The sequence below is a fragment of the Octodon degus genome, unplaced genomic scaffold, assembly GCF_000260255.1.
Source record: "Octodon degus isolate 3935 unplaced genomic scaffold, OctDeg1.0 scaffold00212, whole genome shotgun sequence".
Taxonomy (NCBI): domain Eukaryota; kingdom Metazoa; phylum Chordata; class Mammalia; order Rodentia; family Octodontidae; genus Octodon; species Octodon degus.
The window spans coordinates 3,452,377-3,477,740 of NW_004524788.1; the positions used below are offsets into that span (position 1 = coordinate 3,452,377).

Genomic DNA, 25,364 nt, shown 5'->3' on the forward strand with positions numbered 1-25,364 from the left:
CTTAGTGCTCAGGACAATGCTAGTAGGAGGCAGAGCTCAGTAGGCAATCTTTAGGTCGTCCATGCTATGACCTTAAAAGGGATAGTGGGACCCTTACCACCTCTTTCCTCTCTGTTCTCTTTGCTGCATGACTTTGGCTATAAGTAGTTTTGCTCTGCCGCCTCCTCCCACCATGACATGCTGACTTGCCACCTCCATAGAACATCAGAGCCAGCCAGTCATGGGCCGAAACCCCCAGAACAGTCAGAATACTTCTTTTATCATGACAGAAGGCCAACTCATGTACACTTGGAGACTTTAATCATTATGTAACCACTTCCACACTTTTAGGTATTTGTTACAACAGCACTCTCCTTGGTACTGAAGTTATTCTAACAAAATACTATACACTGGGTGACTTAAAACAGCAGAAATTTATTTCTCAGAATTTTGAAAGCAGGGCTGGCCAAATAGCTCAGCGGATTAAAGCTCCTGCAAGCAGGCGCAGGAGCCAGGGAGTCAATCCCCAGGCTTGTCAAGCTAGTCTTGCCCCTGGGGGTGCCCTGAGACAGCAATTGAGACTGGGCTTGGTGGCATGCACCTGTAATCCCAGCTCATGGGAGGCTGTAAACAGGCGGATCCGATCTAGTAGTGAGACCCTGAACACCCTGTAGACCCTTCCCTAAAAAAAAAAAAAAAAAAAAAAAAAAAAAGAATTTTGAAAGCTAAGAAGTTCCACCATATCAAGATGGCAGTTGTTTCCGTGTCTAATATGGATACTCTTCCTGGTGTACATATGACTCCCTCTTAGCTGTGTTCTCGATGGTAGAGTGAGGTAAACTATTAATTCATTTTATAGTGCACTAATCCTATGCATGAGGGCTCAACTCTTGTGACCTAGTTATGATACAGTGGTTATTAGGGATTTAACATACAATTTTTGAAGGGACACAAGCATTCAATGGAGAACTTTGCTATGTAAACATAATGGCCAAGTGATAACAGAATCAAAAGTAAAATATCTTAAATATTCTTGTCTTATGCTTACCAGTCCCCTTTTTATTATGAAAGTATTCATTTTTATCTCTTGCAGTACTTCACACCAAGCTCTCCTTCACTTATAGGTTTGTTAAGAAGTCCACTGTGCTTCTGAAGGGTTTTCTTTATAGATGATTTGTTTTTCTAACAGCTTTTAATGTTATTGTGTTGAATCTTTGGATTATATGCCATGGTATAGCTTTTTCTGATCCTATTTGGAGTTCTGTTTGCCTCACTTACCTGTCTGTCACATTCTTCCCTGCTTGGAAAGTTTTCTGTTACTTCTGTGACCAGCTTTTTTATGCTTTTTGTGCTATCTTCTTATTCTTCATGATTCATTAATCTTATATTAGCCTTAAAAAAATCTTATATTAGTCTTTTTTCCATCATCTAACAGCTAATGAATTAATCTATTGCTATTTTTAAGAGATCTTTCATTTGATCTCAACCACAACCCTGACTTCTAGAGCTGACATCCTATCTTCACATTAGTTGATTTGTCTGCATATATTTTCATTAAAATTTTTAATCTCCTGAATTTTTATTTGAGACTCTTCTATGGAATACAGTTCTTTTCTGTGTTGGGCACTCATGATCTGCATGTCATTCTTAAATTCCTCTTTTTGGGCCAGGAGATGGCTCAGTAGAATAAGTGCTTCCCTGGCAAGGGCCTGAGTTCAATCCCTGGTTCCGCCAAAAAAAAAAAAAAATAAGATGAGCAAATTGGTCAGGCAGTGGCCATGACTCATCCACATGGCTGACACACACAAAGGACCTACAAACTGCGGTACAGGGTTTCAGGATAAATCCTGAGGGGATTTGACTGATCTTGTGAGATACAAAAGTTGTATTTCTTGTTATATTGGGGGGGCTGCCCATTAGCTCAGTCATTTAAGTGACTGCTTCAACAAAGCAATCAGGCTCAGGATGCTGTGGTTCGAGCCCCGTATCCTCAAGCCTTGCCAGACCTGCCCTGAAGGCATCTTGAGCCAGCCCCCAAAAAATCGTTCTTCTTATATAGGTCTTGCTTTATCTTGGTCTTAACCATCCAGCAGAAAAGTATAAAAATGAAGTATAAAAAGTAAAGCCATATTAATATGCTGAGCTGTAAAAGACTCAAGTCAACAACTTCTGATATTGCCAGTCCTACAGAAAACCCACTACTGTTATGGACTACTGGACTATATTGAAATATTTTGCTGAATTCACACACCTACAATATTTAAATGACAATGTAATACCCTTCTCTGACAAAACTAAACAAAAAAGGGGGATACAAATGAACAACCATTTTGTATCTGTATGTTCAAACTAGTTAAGATAGATACACAGCTGCATTCTCTTGGATTATTGACTAGAGAGATTTGTTCTAATAGTGTTTATGAACAGGATATCATGACTGCATCTTGTACTGTGAATACAAGTAAGAAAACAATATGCAGTTTATTAATTATTGAAACTGTCCTACTAATCGATTTTGAAACTCTCTCATTGCTATTTGTTTCTCAATAAAATTATTTAAAAAATTCCTCTTTATCTAATCTACATTATATTCATTAAGTATATCCTTCATTATGGACATCATCTTTTTAATTATCTGTTTTATTTTTTGTCAAGAGACCTACTGATCTGTTTTGTTACTTCCACTGCTACCTCTGCAAAAAATTCATCTGGGTGTTTTTTTTTTTTTTTTTCTTTTTACCTCGGTGATCCCTTGATTTGCCTTAGCGTGAGTTGGAGGCTTTTGGTTGCATCTTTCTTCTATGTTTTCACATTTTCTATTTATTTGTTTTCTGCATTGCGGTTTGTAAATTACTTGTGGTAGGTAGCTTTATTAGTAGCATGGAGACCTCTTTAGGAAATGAGTACTCTCCTGAGTTGCCATCTAGGTGTAGCTGACTTGACTTTTGAGTGTCCCAAGATCAAAAGTGCTGCAATTAAATTTAAAAATAAATAAAAAGTTATTATAGTAAAAGACACATGCCAAGAATGATAGGGTAAATGTATTTAATGAGAGGAGTATTTTAAGTTTTATGAAGGAATTATGGCAATGTATCCTACTACAACAGAATTTTTAAAATTTCAACATGTAGTATATCTTTCAATCACCCCCTTTGTATGTTGTGATCTTCTGGCATCTTAAATATCCTGTTACCCATGATCGTTTAGGGTATCTGTTTATGATCCCTACTTGAATCAGTTACAGGGTTATAAAAGAGTAATTCTTCTATACAGGTCATTTGCCTTCTTTATTATACTGACTTCCTTAAAAATCTTTCTTTTCTCATCCCCTTGACTTCTCAGCTTCTTTTTAGTAGTAGTAAGGACTCGTGAATTTTTATTTATTTAGTATATCAAACTAAATTTCAGTCATTCGGTATGTTCCATATTTGACCTAAGTTTTATCTCCTTCAGAATGTTTTCCTTGTACCTTTGAAATGATCTCATTAGTTTTATTGCTCTCTGGGTAAAATTAAGATGCCATAGACTTGCCTAGGTTTACCTAGAAGTAGGAATTTCTCCAAGTAACCATGGTTTCTTCTAGTTAGGAATGGTATTTAGAATTCTGTGGGAGCAAGGTGTGTTGTTGCTACTGTTTTGTCATTCTAGTCTTTCTTTTTTAGTTCCATAGCTATGAAGTATGTTTTATTTTCAGTCATGAGTTAGTATTGTTATCTCCAATGTATGAGAAGTAACAGTTTTTCTATTTTTATGATTTTCTTTTATTAAAAGCCTTTCTTCTGCTGTGTTCGGTGATGCACACCTGTAGTACATAGGAGACTGAGGCAAAAGGATCACAAGTTCAAAGCCAAGCCCAGAAACTTAGCAAGATTTTTGTTTCAATATAAAGGGCTAGGAACATAGTTTAGTGATAGCATGCCCTAGCTTTAATCCCCAGTAATACAAAAAAACAAGCTAAGAAAACCACTTTGGTTCCTAGTAACAGTAATGTAGCCTCTTATTTTCCTTTATCCTATATAACATCAAATATTTCAATTATAATTATTAGTATTCTTGATGAATTCTTAGTATTTTAACTTAATGAAGTTTAAGATATCTTTGTAGATTTTTTTTTGTAGGTGTTTTTCCCACTAAAGAGATAACACCAGAATATCATGTTTAGAATGGATTTGAAATAATTTTTGTGCCCTGTTATCTACTTGATAACAATTAATTAATAAAATTAACTTGGGTAGTTAATTTTTTTTTTCAGAACCGGGGATTGAACTCAGGCCCTTGAGCTTGCCAGGCAACCACTTATTCTACTGAGCTATCTCCCCAGCAATGGGCAGTTAATGTATTTCTGTGTTCTAACTTTTCAAAAGTCAGATCTATAAAAAAGGTATACTCAGAAGTTGCTTACTCTGATATTCTCTTGCTCTCATTTCTATTCTTTCTGTCTTTTAGCCCCTGTAGATAACTATTTTCATTGATTTATGATTTATCCTTTTCTAATGTGTAGGAGATAGTTTGTTTTTTAAAATATATAATCTATATTCTTATTTCTCCTATTAAAAGTTGTTATGATATGTATACTATTCTATACTGTTATTCTGAAAATAACCATATTTCCCCCAAAATAAGATTAGCTCTTATATTAATTTTTTCTCCAAAAGATGCAGTTGGACTTACTTATAGAGGATGTCTTATTTTTTCATGTACAATAATACAAAATCTGCATTTATTCAAATACAGTCATGTCATCTTGTAGAGTATCATATAACTCTGCAAATTCAGTGCCTGAATTTTTTTTCTTTTTCTTTTTTTTTTCAGAACCGGGGATTGAACTCAGGTCCTTGCGCTTGCCAGGGAAGCACTTATTCCACTGTGCCATTTCCCCGGCCCTGGCCTGAATTTATTTCTTTTTTTTTTGCGGAACCAGGGATTGAACTCAGGTCATTGCACTTGCCAGGGAAGTGCTTATTGTACTGAGCGATCTCCCCGGCCCCTGGCCTGAATTTCTTATAACTCTATTTCCTGTAGAACTATTGGCCTTGCTCTCTCATGTTCAGCAGCAGAGCTGTCCTGAAATGAGCACTTCTTGTCCATGTGGCCTCCTAATAGTATCTTGGCAGTACAGCTCACAGTGATTGTATCCTATCAATTATTCACTTAGGTTATGACCTCTTGGAGGTTAGGTTTGACAAAGCGTTCATTAAATTGTGTTAATTGAACAGTTACAAGATAAGAATAGCAACAAAACTGGCGACAGCTAAGAATGATGGTCCAAACAAAAGCAACAAAACGGGGCTGGTGAGATGGCTCAGTGGTCTAAAGCACCTACTTGGAACAAGCTTAGCAAAGCACAGGGACCGCGGTTCAATCCCCCAGCACCACATGCCAGCCAGCCCCGCCCCCCTGGTGGGCTGAGCTGGCCACACACACACACACACACACACACACATAAATAAATAAAATTTAAAAAAAACAAAAGCAACAAAACATTGTAGGCATCGAAATTCAGAAAATGTTTACTTCATGAGTCCATTAAGTACATTCATGATAACTCAATTAATACAATGTATTGAGCTATAAATATGATTCATTAGACACAACCATGTCCATTCATTGTAAAGTATACAAGTTATTCATGTGTCTGTACTCCAACTGGCCATTTGGCAATCTTGAATTTATCAGTTTACATATGCATTTACCTCTTGTTCAAAGATACCCTCTTGGATATTACCAAATATTTAATTATAATTTACATTATAGTTTAAGCATCAATGTCAATATTATATTTATATATTGACATTTTTAATTTATGTTGTTGGGTGTTGCGATGTGCATACTAACTATATCAGACTGATGATCTTAATGGGGCTTATTCTGGGCTAGGGCCTGAGCTATCTCATTGGCCTCATTAAGTTGTTTCTAATGTTTCTAATTACAAGTCAGACCACAGAAGACAACCTTTTATGTTTCATGTTTGCAGAAGCATGTTTTGAAGTTAGAATCTTTTTTTTTTTTTTAAGTAGTATGGATGGAACCCAAGTCCTTGTGCAATGTAGGCAAACTGTATTTATTTATTTATTTTGTATTTTAGGGAAGGGTCTACAGGGTGCTCAGGGTCTCACTATTAGATCGGCCTTTTAGTGATCTACCTATTTACAGCCTCCCAAGAGCTGGTATTACAGGCATGCACCACCACTCCCAGTCTCAATTGCCATCTCAGTGCACCCCAGGGGCAGAGCGAGCATGGCATTTCCAGGTGCTTTAATCCACTGAGCTATTTGGCCAGCCCCCAAGGTAAGCACTTTGCCACTAGGCCATATCCCCAACCTTCTTGAAGGTGGAATCTTAAAACTAACATTGCTGGCTCACTGGGTGACTAAATAAGTGATTTTGTCAGATGTTGTCAAGCTTGCTACCCTCAAGGAATCTGGTGGATAGAAATCCTATGGATCTAAGGTGCGTGCCACAACTACAGGAGTGTCTATTTCGTTACAGCTTGCTGCATAATTATCAGGTTATCTTAGTCATCTTTTCCATTGTTGAGACATAATACCTGATAGACACCCACAACTATAGGAGGAGAGATTCATCTTGGCTTGCAGTTTCACAGATTTTCCTCCATACTTAGCAGGCTCAAACATAGAAATGGCATGGCAGAAGGGCTAAGTAGAGGAAAGCTGCTGGTGTCTTAGCAGCCAGGAAGCAGAGAGGATGAAGGAACTGAGGAAGGTGATAGACCTGTTCAGGTAGCACCCTTAGGCCCACTCCCAACAGCAGATCAGCCATAGCACACCCATGGCCCAGTCACCTTCTAAAAGCACCTCTGAACAGATGAGGCTTTGGGGGGACATTTTCATTCTAAACCATGGCACAGGTTCTTGGAGTTTTTCTTATCTAATAGCAAAAAACAATTCTAATGAAGGGTTTTGTTTGTTTTGTTTTTTCTTTTTTTTTTTTTTTTTTTTTTGCAGAACCGGGGATTAAACTCAGGCCCTTGCACTTGCCAGGGAAGCACTTATTCTACTGAGCCATCTCCCCGGCCCTCTGGTGAAGTTGTTTTTTTTGGGGGGAGTAGGGGCGGTGAGACAGGGTCTTGCTGTGTAGTCCAGGCTGGCCTCAACCTTGCAGCAGTCCTCCGGCCTTAGCCTCCCAAATGCTGGAATTACAGGTGTGCGCCACTGTGCTACATCTTTCTAGTGAAGTGTTCCTTAACTTGCCTTTGTCTTATGAGTTAGGTTGGATTATACAGTCTAACATCTGTTTATCTTTAAATTATCAAACAGCAGGGGCCAGGGAGATAGCTTAGTAGACTAAGTGCTTGCCTGGCAAGCACAAGGGCCTGAGTTCAATCCCCAGTTCCTCCAAAATAAATAAATAAATAAATAAATATATAAATAAATAAATAGTCAAGCAGCAGAGTAGCTTGGGATGTGGTACTGCTAACATTTCAGTCACCATATTTCTAATTTTTTTGGCAATTACTTTAGATAAAAAGGAATGTATTCTGTTTGTGTATATTACATATTCTCACATTCTTTTTAGTGAGAATAAAATACTTTGCAAGTAACCTTTTAGCTTAGCACAATGTCATGAAAGAGTTCTATACTACCCTTAACTAAATCTAGAGTGAGGGGAAACTTCTCCCACCATTTTCATGGTGGTAACACTAATCAATTGCAGGTAGGAGCATTACCCCTGACCTCTACTTCTCTAAAGAATTTTTGAAACAACCTTTTGACCTTTTAGCATAATTTCTTTAAATATTCAGATTTTTTTTCCTTTAGGCTGTTGCATTAGGAGAAACTGATGCTTCCTTTTTTCAGTTAAAGCTATTATTGTTTGAGTCATATCTTGATATTTTTACCTTATCTATATATGTAGCCTCTCTTTTCATTTTAAATTGGGGTTTTTCAAAGAGAAACCAAAAGAAAACTGTAACTCTTCTTCAGTTTCAGTATTGTTGTTACTTATCAATAAAATGTCAAAATGAGTTTTGGTGAAATACTTTCAGTTATGTAGTTAAAATATTTTTTATGTAGCATTTAGATCTGAGAAGCAAACCTTTCTTGGGTTTTCTCTGTGTTAGATGTATTTGTCACTGAACAGGAAGAATTTAAAGTTTGTAACAAAAGATAAAGAGTAAATTAAAATGAGTAAGAGGGTACTAAGAAGAGTAAATTTGGTTCAGTTTTGAAAGTAGTAGTAAATGTGGATTGATAGGGACTAACAAATTTGTTTGTTTTTCAAAAATATATGAAACTGTAGAAGAAAACAGAATAGTAGGCTTCCTGACATTTAAAGATTTGAAAGCATAAATTTGACTATAAGGCATGTTTCCTGTTTTTAATAACATAATGGGGATCATGGTGGCACACACCTATAATTGCCTGTCATCCCTACATGTGGTAATCTGAGGTAGGAGGGTCACTGAGTTTGAGGCAAGTTCAAAGGCAGTCTGGACTACAGAGTGAGACCCTGTCTCAAAAAAAGGAAAAGCATGAGATCTGATGAGTAAATTCCTATTAAAATATGCTCTAAAAAATCTATAGGAAGTGAGACAATCAGAACTGTTCTTTTTAACATTAAGAAGGGAATTCTCAGAATGCTAAGTTGTATTCAGAAAATGTGAAAAAATACTTAACCAATTTTAAAAAAATATTTAAAGATTTTTAATTTCATATAGTACAAATATATGTAGTTGTTAAACACTATTTGTAGTTTTATCACACCTTATTCATTACTACAAGTGCTTTACAGAACCAACTTACTAAATCCTCACAATCTTAATTTTGTATATATATTTTAATAAGAGGATACTTAAATACATTTCTAAAATGGGCATTTTTTTCCCTGCCTGTTGGTTAATTAACAAAGGCACCTCAGTATGCTTTATTTAAATTGGCCTGAAGCTTTTTTTTCTAGGACTGTGAATCAAAACCTTTGCTTATACAAAGCACATGATCTACCAAACATTAAACTTTTAGCCTCAAATTTTTTTTTTTTTTTTAGGACAGGGTGTACAGGGTCTCACAGCGTAGATCAGACTCCTAGTAATCCGCCTATTTACAGCTTCTCAAGAGCTGGGGTTACAGGCACATGCTACCACGCCCAGTCTCCTCAGTGTGCTCTGGGGGTGTGGCCAGCATGGCAGTTCCAGGGGATCAAACTCCTGGGTCCTGCATCTGCCTAAGCAGGCGCTTTAATCTGCTGAGCTATTTGGCCAGCCCTTAAGCATTTTTTTTTTTCTTCTTCCTCTTTTTCTTTTTTCTTTTCTTTTTTTTTTTTTTTGCGGTACCAAGAATTGAACTCAGAACCCTGCTCTTGGCAGGCAGGTGCTTACTCTACTGAGCTATCTCCCCAGCCTAACCTCTAATTTTATAACGAAAATTTTACACTACATTAGTTTCACTAAAATAATTTGTTTAAAAAGATTTAAACATGTTAATAGTTCACATTTTATAATCAAATGTATATTTTATGTATGTTTATAATTCAGATACTTAGAAATAAAAGCTTTCATATCATAGACATATTTTGTTTTATCTTTGTTCAAAATAATTACTGTGGACTTTTGACAGCATATAAGTTTGAAAATACATTTGAAATTATCTGTTAGCAACATAAATGTCTTTTTAGGGAATTTTGTTCATGTGCCTACTATAAATATGGGGAGGTAAAAGAAAGCAATCTAGGGCTGGATATAGCTCAACAGCACAGTGTCTGCCTGTGAAGTATAAGGTTGGGAGTTTGATTCCCAGTACCAAAAAAAAAAAAAAAAAGAAAAGAAAGCTATTTTATATCAGTAAGGAGTGCTTTTACTTCTTTTAAAGTATTTTCTCCCTTTATTATGAAATGATTTTTTTTTTCCTGTTGGGTTTCTGTGTGAGGTAATCTTTCAGTTGCTTGAGTTTTAGGTACTGAGATTATGGAGGTTTTGCTGTATCTTTACCTTATGATTCTCTCATAATGACAGGAAAAATTACACTTTTATCTTTATAGTACATGAGATAATACTGAATTTTAGGTAGACCTGAAACTTTATTCAAATAGGTTTCATATTAAATGTACCTACTTATTATATACCGTCTTCCACTTTCTGCAAAGTAAACTAATACTGAGTGTTGTCTATAAACTATTTTTAACTCATCTAAAGGATAATGTAGCAAAAAATAAAGTTACTTTCATTTCACCGTGTTGATGTAATCAGGGTGGATTGTGATTTTGAATGTTTTAGAAATTAGGCTGTGTCTATATCTGTATTATTTGGAAGATATAGAGAAAAGTCACTAGTATAGATTTTGTTTTTTCTTTTTCTTTTTCTTTTTTTTTTTTTTTTGCAGAACTGGGGATTGAACTCAGGTACTTGCGCTTGCCAGGGAAGCACTTATTCCACTGAGCCATCTCCCCGGCCCCTTAGATTTTGTTTTTTCACATCTATAGTGCTCCCCTTTCTAGATACTCATGTATGTGTGACTGTATATATTTACTGATTGATTAAGGAAACCTGGATGGTTTCCAGGTGATAGCTGCTGCTATCCACACATTTTCATTTTATCTTATTTTATTTCATTTCATTTTTTATGTGTTTAGGACAGGGTCTACAGGGTTTTACTACATAGATCAGACTCATAGTGCTTCTCCTGTTTTCAGCCTCCCAAGCACTGGGATTACAGGCATGCGCCACCACACCCAGTCTCAATGGCCGTCTCAGCACACCTCAGGAGCGGGGCCGGCAAGGCACATGGGGATTAAACCCCAGCTGCTGCATCTGCCTAAGCAGGTGCTTTAGTCCGCTGAGCTATCTGGCTGGCCTTCCCACACATTTTTAGAGCTTACCTCTTTTGCATTCACTAAGACAAAGGTAGAGGGCCAAAAAGTATTATGAATTAATACTAAGAATTTTAAGTACAAAACAGCTGGTGGCATAGTGTGTGACCATGAAGTGAGAAGACAGAAGAGACATGGTATATTCTGCCTTGAGATAAAAAAGCCAGATTGGGTGAAGGGAGTTTGATTTGATCCAGGTGTCAAACCAAGCACACGTTGGCATTTTAGTTTGTCCTGTCATAAGGGAATATAAATATAGCCTCGATAGGGTGTAGAGATTGCCTGTGGGCTAGAGTTAATTTCTTTTCTTTTCTTTTTTTAATGTATTTGGTGCAGGGTCTACAGGGTCTCACTACATAGATGGAACTTGTAGCAATTCTCCTGTTTTCAACCTCCCAAGTGCTGGGATTATAGGTGCACACAACCACACCCAGTCTTGTTTTTTTCCTGTTATGCACAGCTCAGCATAGCCTGGGCCAATGAATAGTTAATTTCATGGATACTTTAGAACCATTTTAAGAATATTTTATTTAAATGGGTATTCCTGAAATTAAATATAGAACATTGAATTTTGACACACACTCTCTCCTTCCCACCTGTTCTGTCATTTATTTCTCACCCACACTTTCCCAACATTCTTTTCATGGAGCTTCAGTTTTCTTTTTACTTCTCTCATCTAGCTAAGTGTTTCTTATCTATGGCAATACAGAGTTCTACAGTCATAGAAAAGAATGGCTCTGTAAGTCTTTATAACCCATGGCAAATAGGTTAGTGAGTGGCTGGATGCAAAGAAGCTGCATCCAACTTGTTCTAACGTTGCTACCCTGTGACAGGCTCACGAAGGAAGGTTGGTGTCAGATGGTGTGGACTAGGCTTCTGTATTCTAATCCTAAGATTTTTTTTTTTTTTTTCGGTACCAGGGATTGAACTCAGGACCTCACACTTGCCAGGCAGATGCTTAATGATGCTGAGCTATATTTCCAGGTCCCTTCTGAGATTAAAACTCAAATATTGCTGTTTTTTTCTTCCTTTATAGTTGGGAGCTTATCCTTTTGGCCCAATATTATCTGTTTCTAGTTCCTACAAAAAAACAAAAAAGAAGTATTGGTTCTACCCTACCCCTTCCTAAATTAGTTCTTGTTTGAATTTCAGAAAGAGGTATTGACTGTTCCTTGATTCAAGGGCAAAGAGAGGGCACAGTAGAGGATGCAGTCCTCCAATCAGTTCCTTCATGCATCTGATAGTTTGTAGTTCTTTGGACACTAAAAAGTACTCATTTGCTTCTTTGGATTTCTCTCAGCTTCTACTTCTGACTTCATATGTTCAATGATCCTGAGAGTCAAGCTAGTGTGTCATTTGATTTTCCCTATGTAGTATCTTTATTATGGCATCTCTTGACTCATCTCCTGCTATTATAGTTTGATGAAACACTTAATACTGTTCTAGCCAGTTTTTCATAAAATGGACCAATTTTTTTTTTTTTTTTTTTGCGGAACCGGGGATTGAACTCAGGCCCTTGCGCTTACCAGGGAAGTGCTTATTCCACTGAGCCATCTCCCCGGCCCCCCAAAATTATTTTTTAAAGAGATTATATTTTTTTCAGAGCAAGTTAGGTTCATAGGAGAGAAAGAACCAAAATTTTTAAGTACTCCCCACCCTGGCATATCCTCCTCATGATCAGCATCTCTCATCAGAGAGATACATGTGTTATAATGGTCATTCCTTTAAACCATCCTTTGAAAAAGCCATTATTGAATGGAAAAGAGTGCTGGACTATGTATTGAAAGTTTTGCCTAAAACTATCAAACATCTTCATTTACTCTTATCATTTTAAAGTGGGCTAAGTTAGAAAGCTCAAATACATAAAGTAGGAGTTAGACTTATAACTAAATTTTGGTGAATAATCTAACAGAAGTTACCATATAACTTTTCTTAACCAAAGAATAATATCTTTTCTAAATTTTGGTTTTGATGTCAGTTTTTTTATTTTTTTCCCTAGTTGCTCTAGGTCGTAACCAGCCTTTGAAAAAGGAAAAACCAAAATGGAAAAGCGATTACCCAATGACAGATGGACAGCTGCGCAGCAAGAGGGATGAATTTTGGGACACTGCACCAGCTTTTGAAGGCCGTAAGGAAATTTGGGATGCCTTGAAGGCTGCTGCACATGCTTTTGAGAGCAATGATCATGAACTGGCACAAGCAATCATTGATGGTGCAAACATAACTTTACCACACGGTAGGTTTGGGGGTCCTCAAGGACAGAGGGAACATCACCTGCTTGTTTTTAACAGCAGAGAACCAAATCAGAAAAATCTTTTCTTGCTATATGTTGTTCTGATTTTTTTAATGTAGCAAAGAATAGTATTCTATTTTTGTCTCTTTCAGCTGGAGATAATGTTTATATTTTTATGTTGTTACAGTAGATGTTAAATCAGAAAATAATTGATAACGTGTTCTCTAGCTTTCTAGAACACGTTGTAATATAGTTCTCTATAAAGACCTCTTCACCCCTTCCCCTGCTCCATCACTATCCCTTGGCCCATCTGTAAAGGCCTCTGCTTCACTTCTTCCTTAGCTGCACTAGAGATCGTCTCAATTTAGCCTTCCTGAGATGCAAAGATTCAGTGAATGTCCCTTGAGTCATCATATTTTCTCATCAAGCCTGTTTTCAACATAATAAGAAAACTAAGCTAAGAAGTGTTCTTAAGGATAGTTTGCTGATTGTAACTGAGCTCATTAGAAACCTCTTCTCTTTGCTTAGGAATGGGGCTATCATGAGGACTGTAAGCTTTGAGTGTTTATAGGGATATACACATTAGATTCATGCACATACTCTTGTTTGATCTTTTTGACCAGAAATATGAAAAATGTTCATGTTTTGTGGGAATGTGGCTCAGCGGTAGAGCTCTGATCCTCAGCATCATACACACACACATGCACACATGCTCATGTGATACTAAGATTTTTTTTATAATTTTTGCCTTTTTTTTTTTTTTTTTTTGGTGGGGTGGGGCTCAAGGGAATTAAACTCAGGACCTTGAGCTTACCAGGCATGCACTTTGTGCCACTGAGCTATCTCCCTGGTCCCTCTCTTTAGTTTTTCAAGTTAGTATTTTTCTAGGTCGTCTCTAGACTCATAATAGACAACCACCTAAATTCCCTTGTGTTTCTTTTTTATTCTTTGTTGGACTACCTTTATTGTTTTCTCCCATATCTCTTTGTCTACATTCTTAGGGACACAGTGCTTTTTACATTTAACCATCCGCTTTTATGTCCTTCAACTCTGTGTTGAATGTTTAACTTGCTGTCTTTGCCAGCTTTCCAAATATCCATTAATTTTCTAATTAAATGTGCTTCCTAGAAACATTCCTTTTTTATAACTGTCTGTTCATTGTGAAAGCTTATATTATTATGAGTTTGTATTGCTAAAATTTAGTTAGCACCCACTGGTCACCTTTTCTACACAGATGTAAAAATGATCCTTTCTATATGTGAAGAATTTATAGTAGAGTGCAATTTTAGTGTGACTACTTAGTCCCAGTTTTCATAGATAGTCTGTAAATTCCTACCTCTTCTGTGATTAGGGATTAGGAGGAGGCCTGTTGATTTTTTCAGTCCTATAATTACTATTTTCAGCTACTCCTTTTATATAATATTCAGTGAAGGGTTTGCCTCTATAACTGTTTTTTTCTTTTTGATGCTTATATCCTATATATTCCAAGCAGAATATATGTTTGTGTAGGTTGGCAAGTGGGTGGAAGAAGAGTCATCTGTGTGTGATTGTCTGAATTTAGAAGCCTGAGATCCAAAACCTTGGAACTTTAAATTCTTTATTTTGGGGCCAGCCAAATAGCTCAGTGGCTTAAAGTGCCTGCAAGCAGGCGCAGGGGCCAGGAGTTCGATCCCTAGTCCTGCTGTGCTGGCCCCGCCCCTGGGGTGTGCTGAGCCAGCAATTAAGACTGGGCTTGGTGGCGTGCACCTTTAATCCCAGCTCTTGGGAGGCTATAAACAGGTGGATCACTATGAGTCCGATCTAGTAGTAAGACCCTGAACACCCTGTAGACCCTTCCCAAAAATGCAAAAAAAAAAACCCCAAAAATCTTAATTTTGTATTTAACATAGTTACTGTAGCAGTGTCTGATTGTGTTCTGACAGTATGGTCTTGTTTTAAAGGTCATGAAGGCTAAGTAGCTCTATTTCACCTAAAATAGGGTCTATAATCTTATTAGATTAGGCTGAGATGTATAAAGACCCAAGTCTCTCATTCCTGCTTATCTATGTGAATTGTTGAGAAAAATAATGTTACTGGAGCTTCATCAACCAATAATTTAAAGACAGGTATACTTGGAAATCTGAAAATATTGAATAACCTTCTATTCCTCCTGTCTTCTTAAGGAGTATTTTCTGTGTAAGTATGAGAAAATCAAACTGATTCCTGATCTTTCCTCTTTCCAAGGTCTGTAGTAACTTTCTGACTGTTGATGTTATTGTTACTGATACCCTTGTTCATATTTGAAGCCTACCAAAGATTTTTTTGGGGTGAGCCTTGAGTAAACCTGTCATACATTGTCTAACTCACCATCAGTTTATAAATAAGTTCGTTTGTATGCTTTTACCTAGACCTGCTCAGTGATACTAGTGCAATTCTTTGCATCTTTTTTTGTAATTATATATTTGAAATTTTACTTTAGACATGTTATATTGTGTTATCTTTTATTTTTATTTATTTTTTGTATTTTTTTAGAGAAGGGTCTACAGGGTGTTCAGGGTCTCACTACTAGATTGGACTCGTAGTGATCCGCCTGTTTACAGCCTCCCAAGAACTGAGATTACAGGTGCACGCCACCATGCTCAGTCTCAATGGCTGTCTCAGTGCCCCCCGGGGGCGGGGCCGACACGGCAGACCCGAGGATCGAACCCCCTGGCCTCTTTAATCCACTGAGCAATTTGGCTGGCCCTGTGTTATCTTTTAAATATCCAAAGGACTTCATATTTTTGAATTTCAATTATTGCATAGAATTTGTCTGGTACTTAGCTCAGGTTGTGTTATCAAATCCAGTCTCACTTCTGTCTCTACTGTATTATTTGCAACTACTGTATATAACTTTGGACAAATCATGTTTCTGAAATCTTTAGTTTTTCACATGTAATATATGGATAATAACTAGCTCATTGGAAGCTGTATTGATTCACTATGGTGGTAATACAGCACATGTGAATTGTTCACACAGTGTGTGTTATCCAAAAGGCAATTAATGAATAGTAGTGCTCATGATTTTTTTTTATTTTATTAACATTTAAAAGTAAAATCTTGAATTAGAGATTTTTATCTTTTTTACACATGTACTATCTATTAGTGACTGCTTTCTTTTCCTTTTATGGTAATCTGTCCTTGAGCAAATATCTTTGATGGGATTTTGAGGCTGGGTTGATTCAGAACCACAAGTGCTAGTAGTCTTATTAATTAAAATTTTAGTATATGTGCTGCCGAAGTGAGCACTAGACTTATTAACTAGAAAGCAAGGCAGTGAAGATATGTTAGCCTCATCCTGTGCCTTGTTCATCCCTTTCCCTTCACTTATGTTCCTCAGTATTACCTGTATGAGTACTGAGCACATGGTAGGTCAACAGCCTGACAAGATCCTGAGTCATTCTGTAAGCTTTCTTCAGTCATATCTTTTTGTTTTCTTGTTTTCATCTTATCTCATCTCATGTTCTTTTATTATCTCAACTTTTTATTCATACTATCATTTTTCTAGCAGAGATATAAACAGGTCTTCAAGATGTATGTAATAAGCAGTTACTTTTTTTTTTGAGACAGGGTCTTGCTATGTAATTCAGGTTGATCTTCAGTTCACTGTGTAAACCAGGCTGGACTTGAACTTGGAGCAATCCTCCTGCTTCAGCCTCCTGAGTGCTGGAATTACAGGTATAGGCCACTATGCCCAGTTCTCCTTTTCTGAGGTATTTTTCAAGCAAGTGACAATAGCACCTTTTCTTTCCATATTCCCTACTGCTCTTTTCTTTTTTCTTCTTCTTTCCCTTATAGTTATTCCACTGATAATTATATTATTGTCTCAGTTTCAGTTAGCACACCATTTTCATTACGTTCCCGCCTTATAAACAAAATAATGTTATTATTTTAATTATCTTTCTCTGCTAATATCAGTGATAACTTTATTACTCTGAAGTAACAATAGAAAGGGTTTAGAGATAACTTGGTATCATAATTACTTGGGCATTTTAAATAGGCACATATATTCTCTTTGGAAATTATTTTCTAATTAAGAATGGTAGGCACATTGTGTTGTGGAAGAAGTTTCCTGTGTGATTCTGATACCTGCTGCCTCTTCCACATCCTCCTTGTCTCACGTGAGCTTTATTTCTTTTGATTTGCACAACATCTTTCTATGCATTGTCTTACATTTCTGAAAGTGCTTATTCACTTTTTTCCTCAGTTGTCATTTTGTCATTACCCAGTAAAACTGTTCGAAATATATTGTACTATTTTATCAGTGAAAGCAGGTTTTCAATGTCCCTGTACTAATAGATTTAGTGATTTTTCCAAGTTAGCATTAAAAATGGATAGTTATTGAGGGCCTGCCAGATAGCTCAGCAGACTAAAGCACCTGCTTAGGCAGAGCACACGGACTGAGATTTGATCCCCAGCACCACAAGCTGTGCTAGCCCCACTCCTGGGGTGCGCTAAGACAGCAGTTGAGACTGAGCATGGTGGCACATGCCTGTAATCCCAGCACTTGGGAGGTTGAAAACAGGAGGATCATTACAAGTCCAATCTATGTAGTAAGCCCCTGTAGGCCCTACACTAAATACATTTAGAAAAAGAAAAGAATAGATATTATTTTCACCTTTCACAGAGTTTGGTATATGTTAAGTTCAATTTAGTGATCTTTTTAAATTAAAATTTGTTCAGAAATAATATTTTATAAACAATGTTGTTTGTGATTTTTTACATGGAAGGATTATTTTGTGTTTTGTTCTCTTTTGTAATAGAGTCTTGGTATGTAGTCCACACTGGTCGCAAACTACCTTAGCCTCCCAAGTGCTGAGATTACAGACATGCACCACCATGTGTGGCTACACATAGGAGTTTTGAAATGATTTTTAAAATTGCCTATGACATTCCCTTGCCTTCTAATTTTCTAGAAGGGTACCTGTTTCTTCTCTCTCTCTCTCTCTCTCTCTCTCTCTCCCTCCCTCCCTCCCTCCCTCTCCCTCCTTCTCTCTCTCTCTCTCTCTCTCTTTCTCCTTCTTTCTTGCTTTGTGATCCTGGGGATCAATCGCAGAGCTACATCCCCATCATTCCCATTTTTTGGTTTAGCACCTATAATTAACTCATAACTGTGAGAGTATTTTTTTTTTCTAGCATGTTTTCCATGTCCCTGCAATTCAAATGTAAAAGCTCTGGTCTTAACTTTTAAGATGATTCAATCCAATATTATTCTTACTTTTTTTTTTTTTTTTTTTGGTACTAGAAATCAAACTCAGGATTTTGCACTTGCCAGGCAGGTGCTTATGCTGTTGAGCTATATACCCAGCCCCTTTCTTAATGGAGTCTTCAATTTGGCTTTTGAAGTCCTGTTGCTTTTTGTCTATAAATGCTTAAGGGCATGAGAAGTAGAAAAGATAATTCTTAGACTCAACTTTTTTGTACTGAACCCAGGGCCTCAAGCATGCTCAGCACAAGCTGTATCACTGAGCTACACCCCCAGCTCCAAGACTGTGTTTTCTTCTTTTCAGTTTGTTATATTCACTGGCTGGGCATGTGGGGGTTGGCTGTGAACTTCCTCCCATTTTTTTCTTTCCTGCTATTTCTCTCAAAATATATTAAATGTGTATAATGTATATATAATAGAGTTTTTGAAACAAAGGCATGTATAAAAGCATAAAAGTGATTTCTATTAAAGGAGCCAGTATATGATGAAAAGAATGCTAAAGTGAGAATCATGAATAATAAAATACTATTAAGTTCCTTTATGCTTGTCATGCCTGAAATAATCACCCACAACAATCCTCATTTTACACAGACAAGAAAATGGAAGCACAGAGAGGCTACATGTTTTTCCAAGGTGTGTAAGTCATGAAATTGGTATTTGTATTCAAGTCTTAGGGGCCCGGGGAGATGGCTCAGTGGAATAAGTGCTTCCCTGGCAAGCGCAAGGGCCTGAGTTCAATCCTCTGTTCCTTAAAAAAAAAAAAAAAAAAAAAACCTGCAGAGTGGATTCAAGTCTTGGTTATACACTAAGAATAGCTGAAGTAGTTCATTGTGCCCTTGACACCTCAGTCCATCTTTGTGCTCTGTAGAGTGATTGCACAAGTCATCATTTATTCCACATCAGATGTTTCAGCTCTATTGCATATTATGTAGAGCGCTTTAAATTTTGTAGTTCTATTAGTACTGAAAAAAAACAAGCAGTTTCTCTTAAGACATAGGAAATGCACATGTGTAGGCCTTTCTCTTTCCTTTCATTGTGGATGAATCCCATTAAGAAGCAAACCAAAGGGTGAAAATGTAGCTTAGAGCTAGAGCACTTGCCTCATTTATGTGAGACCCTGGGTTCAATTTCTAGCACTGCAGAATAAAGAAGGAGACCAGGAATTTGCTTTACTTTCCCGTTCCTTATCGAAATTTGTCATTTAACAAGCTAAATTGATCAGTTTATTCATAAACAAAGCAGTGAAGGCATGATGGTACTGTACTTACATAGGAGATAAGCGATTTTACCAGGTGATTGTAATGTTTAGAAATGACACAGGACTTTAGTATAAAGGATCTAATGACTGATTAATCACAAATTAAATGTTATATCATTTTCTTCTCTATTTTCAAAGAGACAAAAATGATTAAGAGTTATAAAAATGTAAATTTATCTACTCTGCTGCTGTCATTTTTCTTCAATTAGAACTATGAAGTCTGAAAATAACTAAGGTAGGAGGTTGCCCCTGAGTCAGTAGGCTTGCCTTTCAAAAGGCCTCCTTTCTGTGTCATTCTGGGGATGGAGGCAGGAGAAGCAGGATTTCTGACCTGGACTCACAGAATATGCTATACTAACTGCTACTTCCATAATGCTGGGTCAGCTTTAATAGATCCCCAAGTCCAAGTGCCTCTGGGCTGCTCCTTTACCTTTTATAGCTGAAAGCCTGGAAATAAAGATTAAGCACCCCTTATAATAATGGTGGTGAGGGGCTGGGGAGATAGCTCAGAGACATAAGCACCTACCTGGCAAACACAAGGATCTGAGTTCAATCCCTGGCCCCACATACCAGGTAGTTTCAGCCGCAGATCCCCAGCTGCACTGTTTTGGCTGGGGTCCCCCGGTGCCTGCTGTGTGGCCCAGTTGGTGCACATCTGTAATCCCAGCACTCGAGACAGAAGGTGCTCTGCAAGTTTGAGACCATCCTGGGGGCTACAAAAGTGAGCACAAGGCCAGCCCAAGCTGCATAGTGAGACCGTCTCAAAAAAAAAAAAAAAAAAGTGATGAAATGTTATAGGAGCGAGAGCATAGGATAGGCCATGAGGTCTTCATACACTTAAAAAGACATCTTTTGTTTTAGCTTGAAAGAGCTAAATATTAGATTTAATAAAGCAGTTTTATTTTTTGTCATCTAATTTATTTTGTCTTCATAATTTTCTAGTGAATGTGTTTTGAAATCTAATTAACAGCAGCCATTGAAACAGTTGAGCAAGGAAAATAGGACATCTGAGCCAATCATCAAAATAAAAGATAAAAACATCCTCAGAAAATTAGGTATGAAATCAGAACAAAAGATAGGGACTTGGCAGTTTTCTTCCTACCATGGGGAGCTTTCAGGACTTCTTAGCCTGAGGAAATGATCCCTGGCAGTTAATTCTCATAGCCATCTGTTTCTGCTAAGAGTCCAGTCCAGCAGTGGGTTTGTGAAAAGGAAAAAAGAAAAAAAAAATTGTCTTTTTATAGATTGCATGAGTTGAGTTACACAAATGAGTATTGCTAGAACTAATGAAAGCCGGGCATGGTGACACATACCTACAATCCCAGCATTCAGGAGACTTAAGCAGGAGGATTGCTATCAGTTCAGGGCCAGCCCTGACCCAACCTTCTTCCCCCAAAAAAGAATTGTGAAGAATTGCTAAAGGAACTGTACCTCAGTAGCCATAAGATGATGATTAAAACCTTTTGCAAGTGCAGATAGAACTACAAGTAACTCTAGAAAGTTAGCAAAATCCCTGAGCCACCAACTTTTAGAATGGTTCCTTCCCTTCTAGTAACAGCACTATATTCATTTATTTCCCCATAACAAATGGCAGCCTTATACTATTGAAACTTCTTCCTGTCAAAACCATTTTTTTGGACTGACATCAAAGGTTTCATCCTTTATTTCCTTCTTTGAGCTGTCCTTGATTGTTTAGCAAGTACTGTCCAATTGTTGAACTGTATTTAGCACTTAATTTCTTACTCTTTGTGAATTATGGTTTCCTTGTTTATGTGAGTTCTGGTTTTGTCAGTTCTAGTCTTTCATCCCTTTTGTATTTGTCCTATAAAATTTTTCATCCATGTTCATTTCTTCCATCCTGATGACTCTTAGCCATTAATCTAAGAACCAAGCCTTTAGGGCTGTTGAGATAGCTCAGTGGACTAAGCACCTGCTTAGGCAAGTTCAGGGACTGGGTTTCAATCTCCCGCAACACATGCTACGCCAGCCCCTCTCCCAGGCACACTGAGCTGGCACCACATGCCATGCCTACCCCACTCCTGGGTGCGCTGAGCTGGGCAACCAAGACTGAGTATGGTGGTGCACGCCTGTAATCCTAGCGCTTGAGAGGCTGAAAAATAGGAAGGATCACTACAAGTCCCATCTGTGTAGTGAGACCCTGTAGTCCCTGTACTAAATACACTTAAAAAAAAAAAAAGAAAAGAAAAGATAGGTAAATTGGATTCATACAGTTCTTCTGAGTATTAAATGTTAATATATACAAAGTTCTTAGAGCTAGAACTAGTAGGCACTTTTCTTTGGAGAGAGTCTCCAGAGTTTTAGCTGGTCTTGAACTCACTATATATTCCAGGGTGGCCTTGAACTCACAGCAGTCCTCCTGCCTTAGCTACCCCAGTGCTAGGATTATAGGTGTAAGCCATCATGTTTGGCTTAGTAAGCACTCAATTTTAAGTGTTTCCTTTTTGTTATGGTTGTTTAAACTTGCATATTGGAGATTATTGCTTTCTAGACTTTTAGCCTTTTTTCCCATTCAGCTTCAGTTAGCTATAGATAATCAGGGGTGGGGGGTGGGTACACAGTACTAGGGGCTTAAACCCCAGACCGTACTCATGCTAGGCAACTACTCTTTTCACTGGGCTACAATCCTAGGCCCCAACTGAAATCTTAAATGAACCTGAAGCACTAAATTTTCTTTTCTTTCTTTTTTTTAAACTACTTTTTCAGTTGGGTAATTTTCTTTACTTCTGGTTTTCCATCAAATCAAATCTTCATTGGATCTTGCTACATTGATTTTCTCAATTTCTTTGTTTTTGTAGTCAGATAGTCATGAGAGTATGTCCTACTGGTTCTAATCATTCCCCTTCATCAAAATAATAAAAATAATCTTCAGACTTTATCTGTTCACCAGTATACCTCTAGCACCTTGAACATTGACTGGGATAAACAGGGACTGAATGAACATCTCATTTACCTGTGTTAACCACCTCTGGTAACTGACTATAGCTGACAAGTCTAAACTGAATCTTGCTGTCAGGTTTTTATTATTATCTATTTAGTAACTTCACATGTATTATATTTTATTTCTATATTCTGCCTCAACCAGGCTACATAGTGTCTATTCACTTTCCTTGTGTATTTCTTCTTCATTTCTTTTTTTTTTTTTTTTTTTTTTTTTGAAACAGGGACTTACTATGTAGTTCAGATGCCATTCTGTAGGTTTCCATTCTCTTTATGCTATTCATGGTTTCCTTTGCTGTCCAGAAGCTTTTTAATCTGATGTGACCCCTTTTGTGAATTTCTGGTTTATTCCTTATACTGCCAGAATTCTGTGCAGAAAGTCTTTGCCTACACCTATGTCTTCAAGTGCTTTACCTATTTTTGTCTTCCAGCGGATTGTTTCTGTTTTAATATTTAGATTTTTTTATCCATTTTTATTTTATTTTAGTACATGGTGAGCGATGTAGGTCTGTCTACCTTGAATCTTCAACATGAGGAATGATAGCTTTCCCAGCACCATTTCTTAAAGAGGCCGCCTTTCCTGTAGCAAAAGTATTTGGCCCCTGTATCAAAGATAAAGTAACTTAGTCTGGAGTTATTTCTGCATCTACTATTCTGTACCATTGAGGGACCATATTATATATGCAAATACCCTGCTGTTTTTAATCTCTGTAGCTTTGTAGTATATCTTAAGAGTCCATGACTATGATGCCCTCTGTTTTGGCCTTATTAACTACAATTGCTTTTGCTATCTAAGTGTCTTCTGGTTCCATATGAATTTTAGGATTGCTTTGTCTAGTTCTGAAGGTATGCTACTGGTATTTTAATTGGGCTTGCATTAAGTCTGTATAACAGTTTTGGAAATATGGCCATTTTAACTATATTGGTTCTGCTTACCCATTTTCTGACGTCCTCTTCATCTCCTTTTTCAGAGAACTGTAGTTTCCATTGTAGAAATCTTCCTTGGTTAGGTTACTTTTCTAAGTATTTAGTTTTTCTTGATGCAATTATGAAAGGTATTGTTTTCCTAATTTCTCTCTTCTTTTTTTTTTTTTTTTTTTTTTTTTTTTTTTTTTTTGTGGGGGTTCTGGCTCGGGCTGCCTTAAGGGTGGGTCTGGTTTGACATGTGGAGCTGGGGATCAAAACGGGGCATGTGGTAGAATTTTTATCAGAATTGCATCAAGTGGGCCGGGGAGATGGCTCAGTGGAATAAGTGCTTCCCTGGCAAGCATAAGGGCCTGAGTTCAATCCCCGGTTTTGCAAAAAAAAAAAAAAAAAATTGCATTAATTGCCTTCCTTTCTCCCTCCCCAGCCATCTTGGTGGCTGCTCCTGGTTGAGGGCCATCCACGCCTAAGGCAGGAAGATGGTGGCTGCAAAGAAGATGAAAAAAATCTCTGGAATCCATCAACTCTAGGCTCCACCTTGTTATGAAAAGTGGAAAATACGTGCTGGGGTACAAGCAGTCGCTGAAGATGATCAGACAGGGCAAAGAGAAATTGGTCATCCTTGCCAACAAGTGCCCAGCCTTGTGGAAATCTGAAATAGAGTACTATGCCATGTTGGCAAAAACTGGTGTCCACCACTACGGTGGCAATAATATCAAACTGGGCACAGCATGTGGAAAATACTACAGAGTATATATTCTGGCAATCATTGATCCAGGTGATTCTGATATCATTAGAAGCATGCCAAAGCAGACTAGGGAAAAATAAACCAAGCAGAAGTTTTCATTAATAAAACCTGCCAGAGCTTGGGAGGAAAAAAAAAAAAAAAAAAGAATTGCATTAATTCTGTGTAACAGTTTGGAAGTACGACTGTTTTCACTGTATTCATTCTTCCTACCGAAAAGCAAGGGATATATTTCCATTTTCTGATACACTCTTCAGCCTCCTTTATCAGAGAACTGTAGTTTTCAACAGAAGTCTTTTATTTACATTCTTTGTTAGATTGATTCCTAGGTATTTCATTGTTTTGGATGCTATCACGCATGGTGTTATTTCCTAATTCCAGTGAATTTGTACTGTTGTGCTGGGAGGGAGGCTATTGAGTTTTGAATGTTGACTTTGTATCTATCTATCTGAATTTGCTCATTAAATCTAGCAGATTTTTAGTGGAGTTTTTGGGGTCTTCTTCATAGAGTATCATGTCATCTTTAAAGAATAATTTAGCTTATTCTTTTGCTATCATTATTTCTTTCTCTTGTCTAATTGCTATGGCTGAAGTTTCCATGGCCATGCTGAATAAGAGTGGAGACAGGGGACATCACCTTTGTTTTGTTCCTGATTTTAGAGAGAAAGCTTTCACTTTTTGTCTGTTTAGTATGATGTTGGCTATTGGTTTGTCATAGATGGTTTTTATCAGATTGAGATAAAGACCATCTATTCCAATTTTCTGTAGAGCTTTTATCATGAATGGGTGCTGGACTTTGTCCAGAGCTTTCTACATCTATCAAGATGATCATATGATTTTGCCCTGTTAATATGGTACATTACATTTATTGATTTAGGTATGTTGAATCATCCTTGCATCTCTGGGATGAATCCCATTTGATCATGGTATATAATCTTGATAACTTACTTGCTACATTCTGCTTTTGCCAGGGATGAGTTTTGTGTCTGTGTTCACAAGAGAGATTGGGCTATAATTCTTTTTTAGGTGGGTCCTTGTCCAGTTCTTGTGTCAGGGTAATGCTTGCTTCTAGGAATAAATTTGCAAGTACGTCTTCACTTTCAGTTTAATTAAAGAGTTTGAGAAGTAGCCATGTAAAATGGTCTCTAAATTTCTTGTAGAATTCACCAATGAATCTATCAGGACCTAGTCTCATGTTTTGGGTTTGTTTTTTTTTTTTTTT

At 37.2% G+C, this 25,364-nt stretch overlaps 1 protein-coding gene across 1 annotated transcript in view; it reads left to right on the plus strand.

Moving 5' to 3' along the window:
* Ubtd2 (ubiquitin domain containing 2) overlaps positions 1 to 25,364 on the plus strand; it is a 67,106-nt gene that overhangs the window by 27,888 nt on the left and 13,854 nt on the right. Inside the window, exon 2 of the mRNA XM_004644842.3 lies at positions 12,800 to 13,036. Coding sequence (XP_004644899.1) covers positions 12,800 to 13,036 — 237 coding nt within the window. The remainder of the gene's footprint in view (positions 1 to 12,799; positions 13,037 to 25,364) is intronic.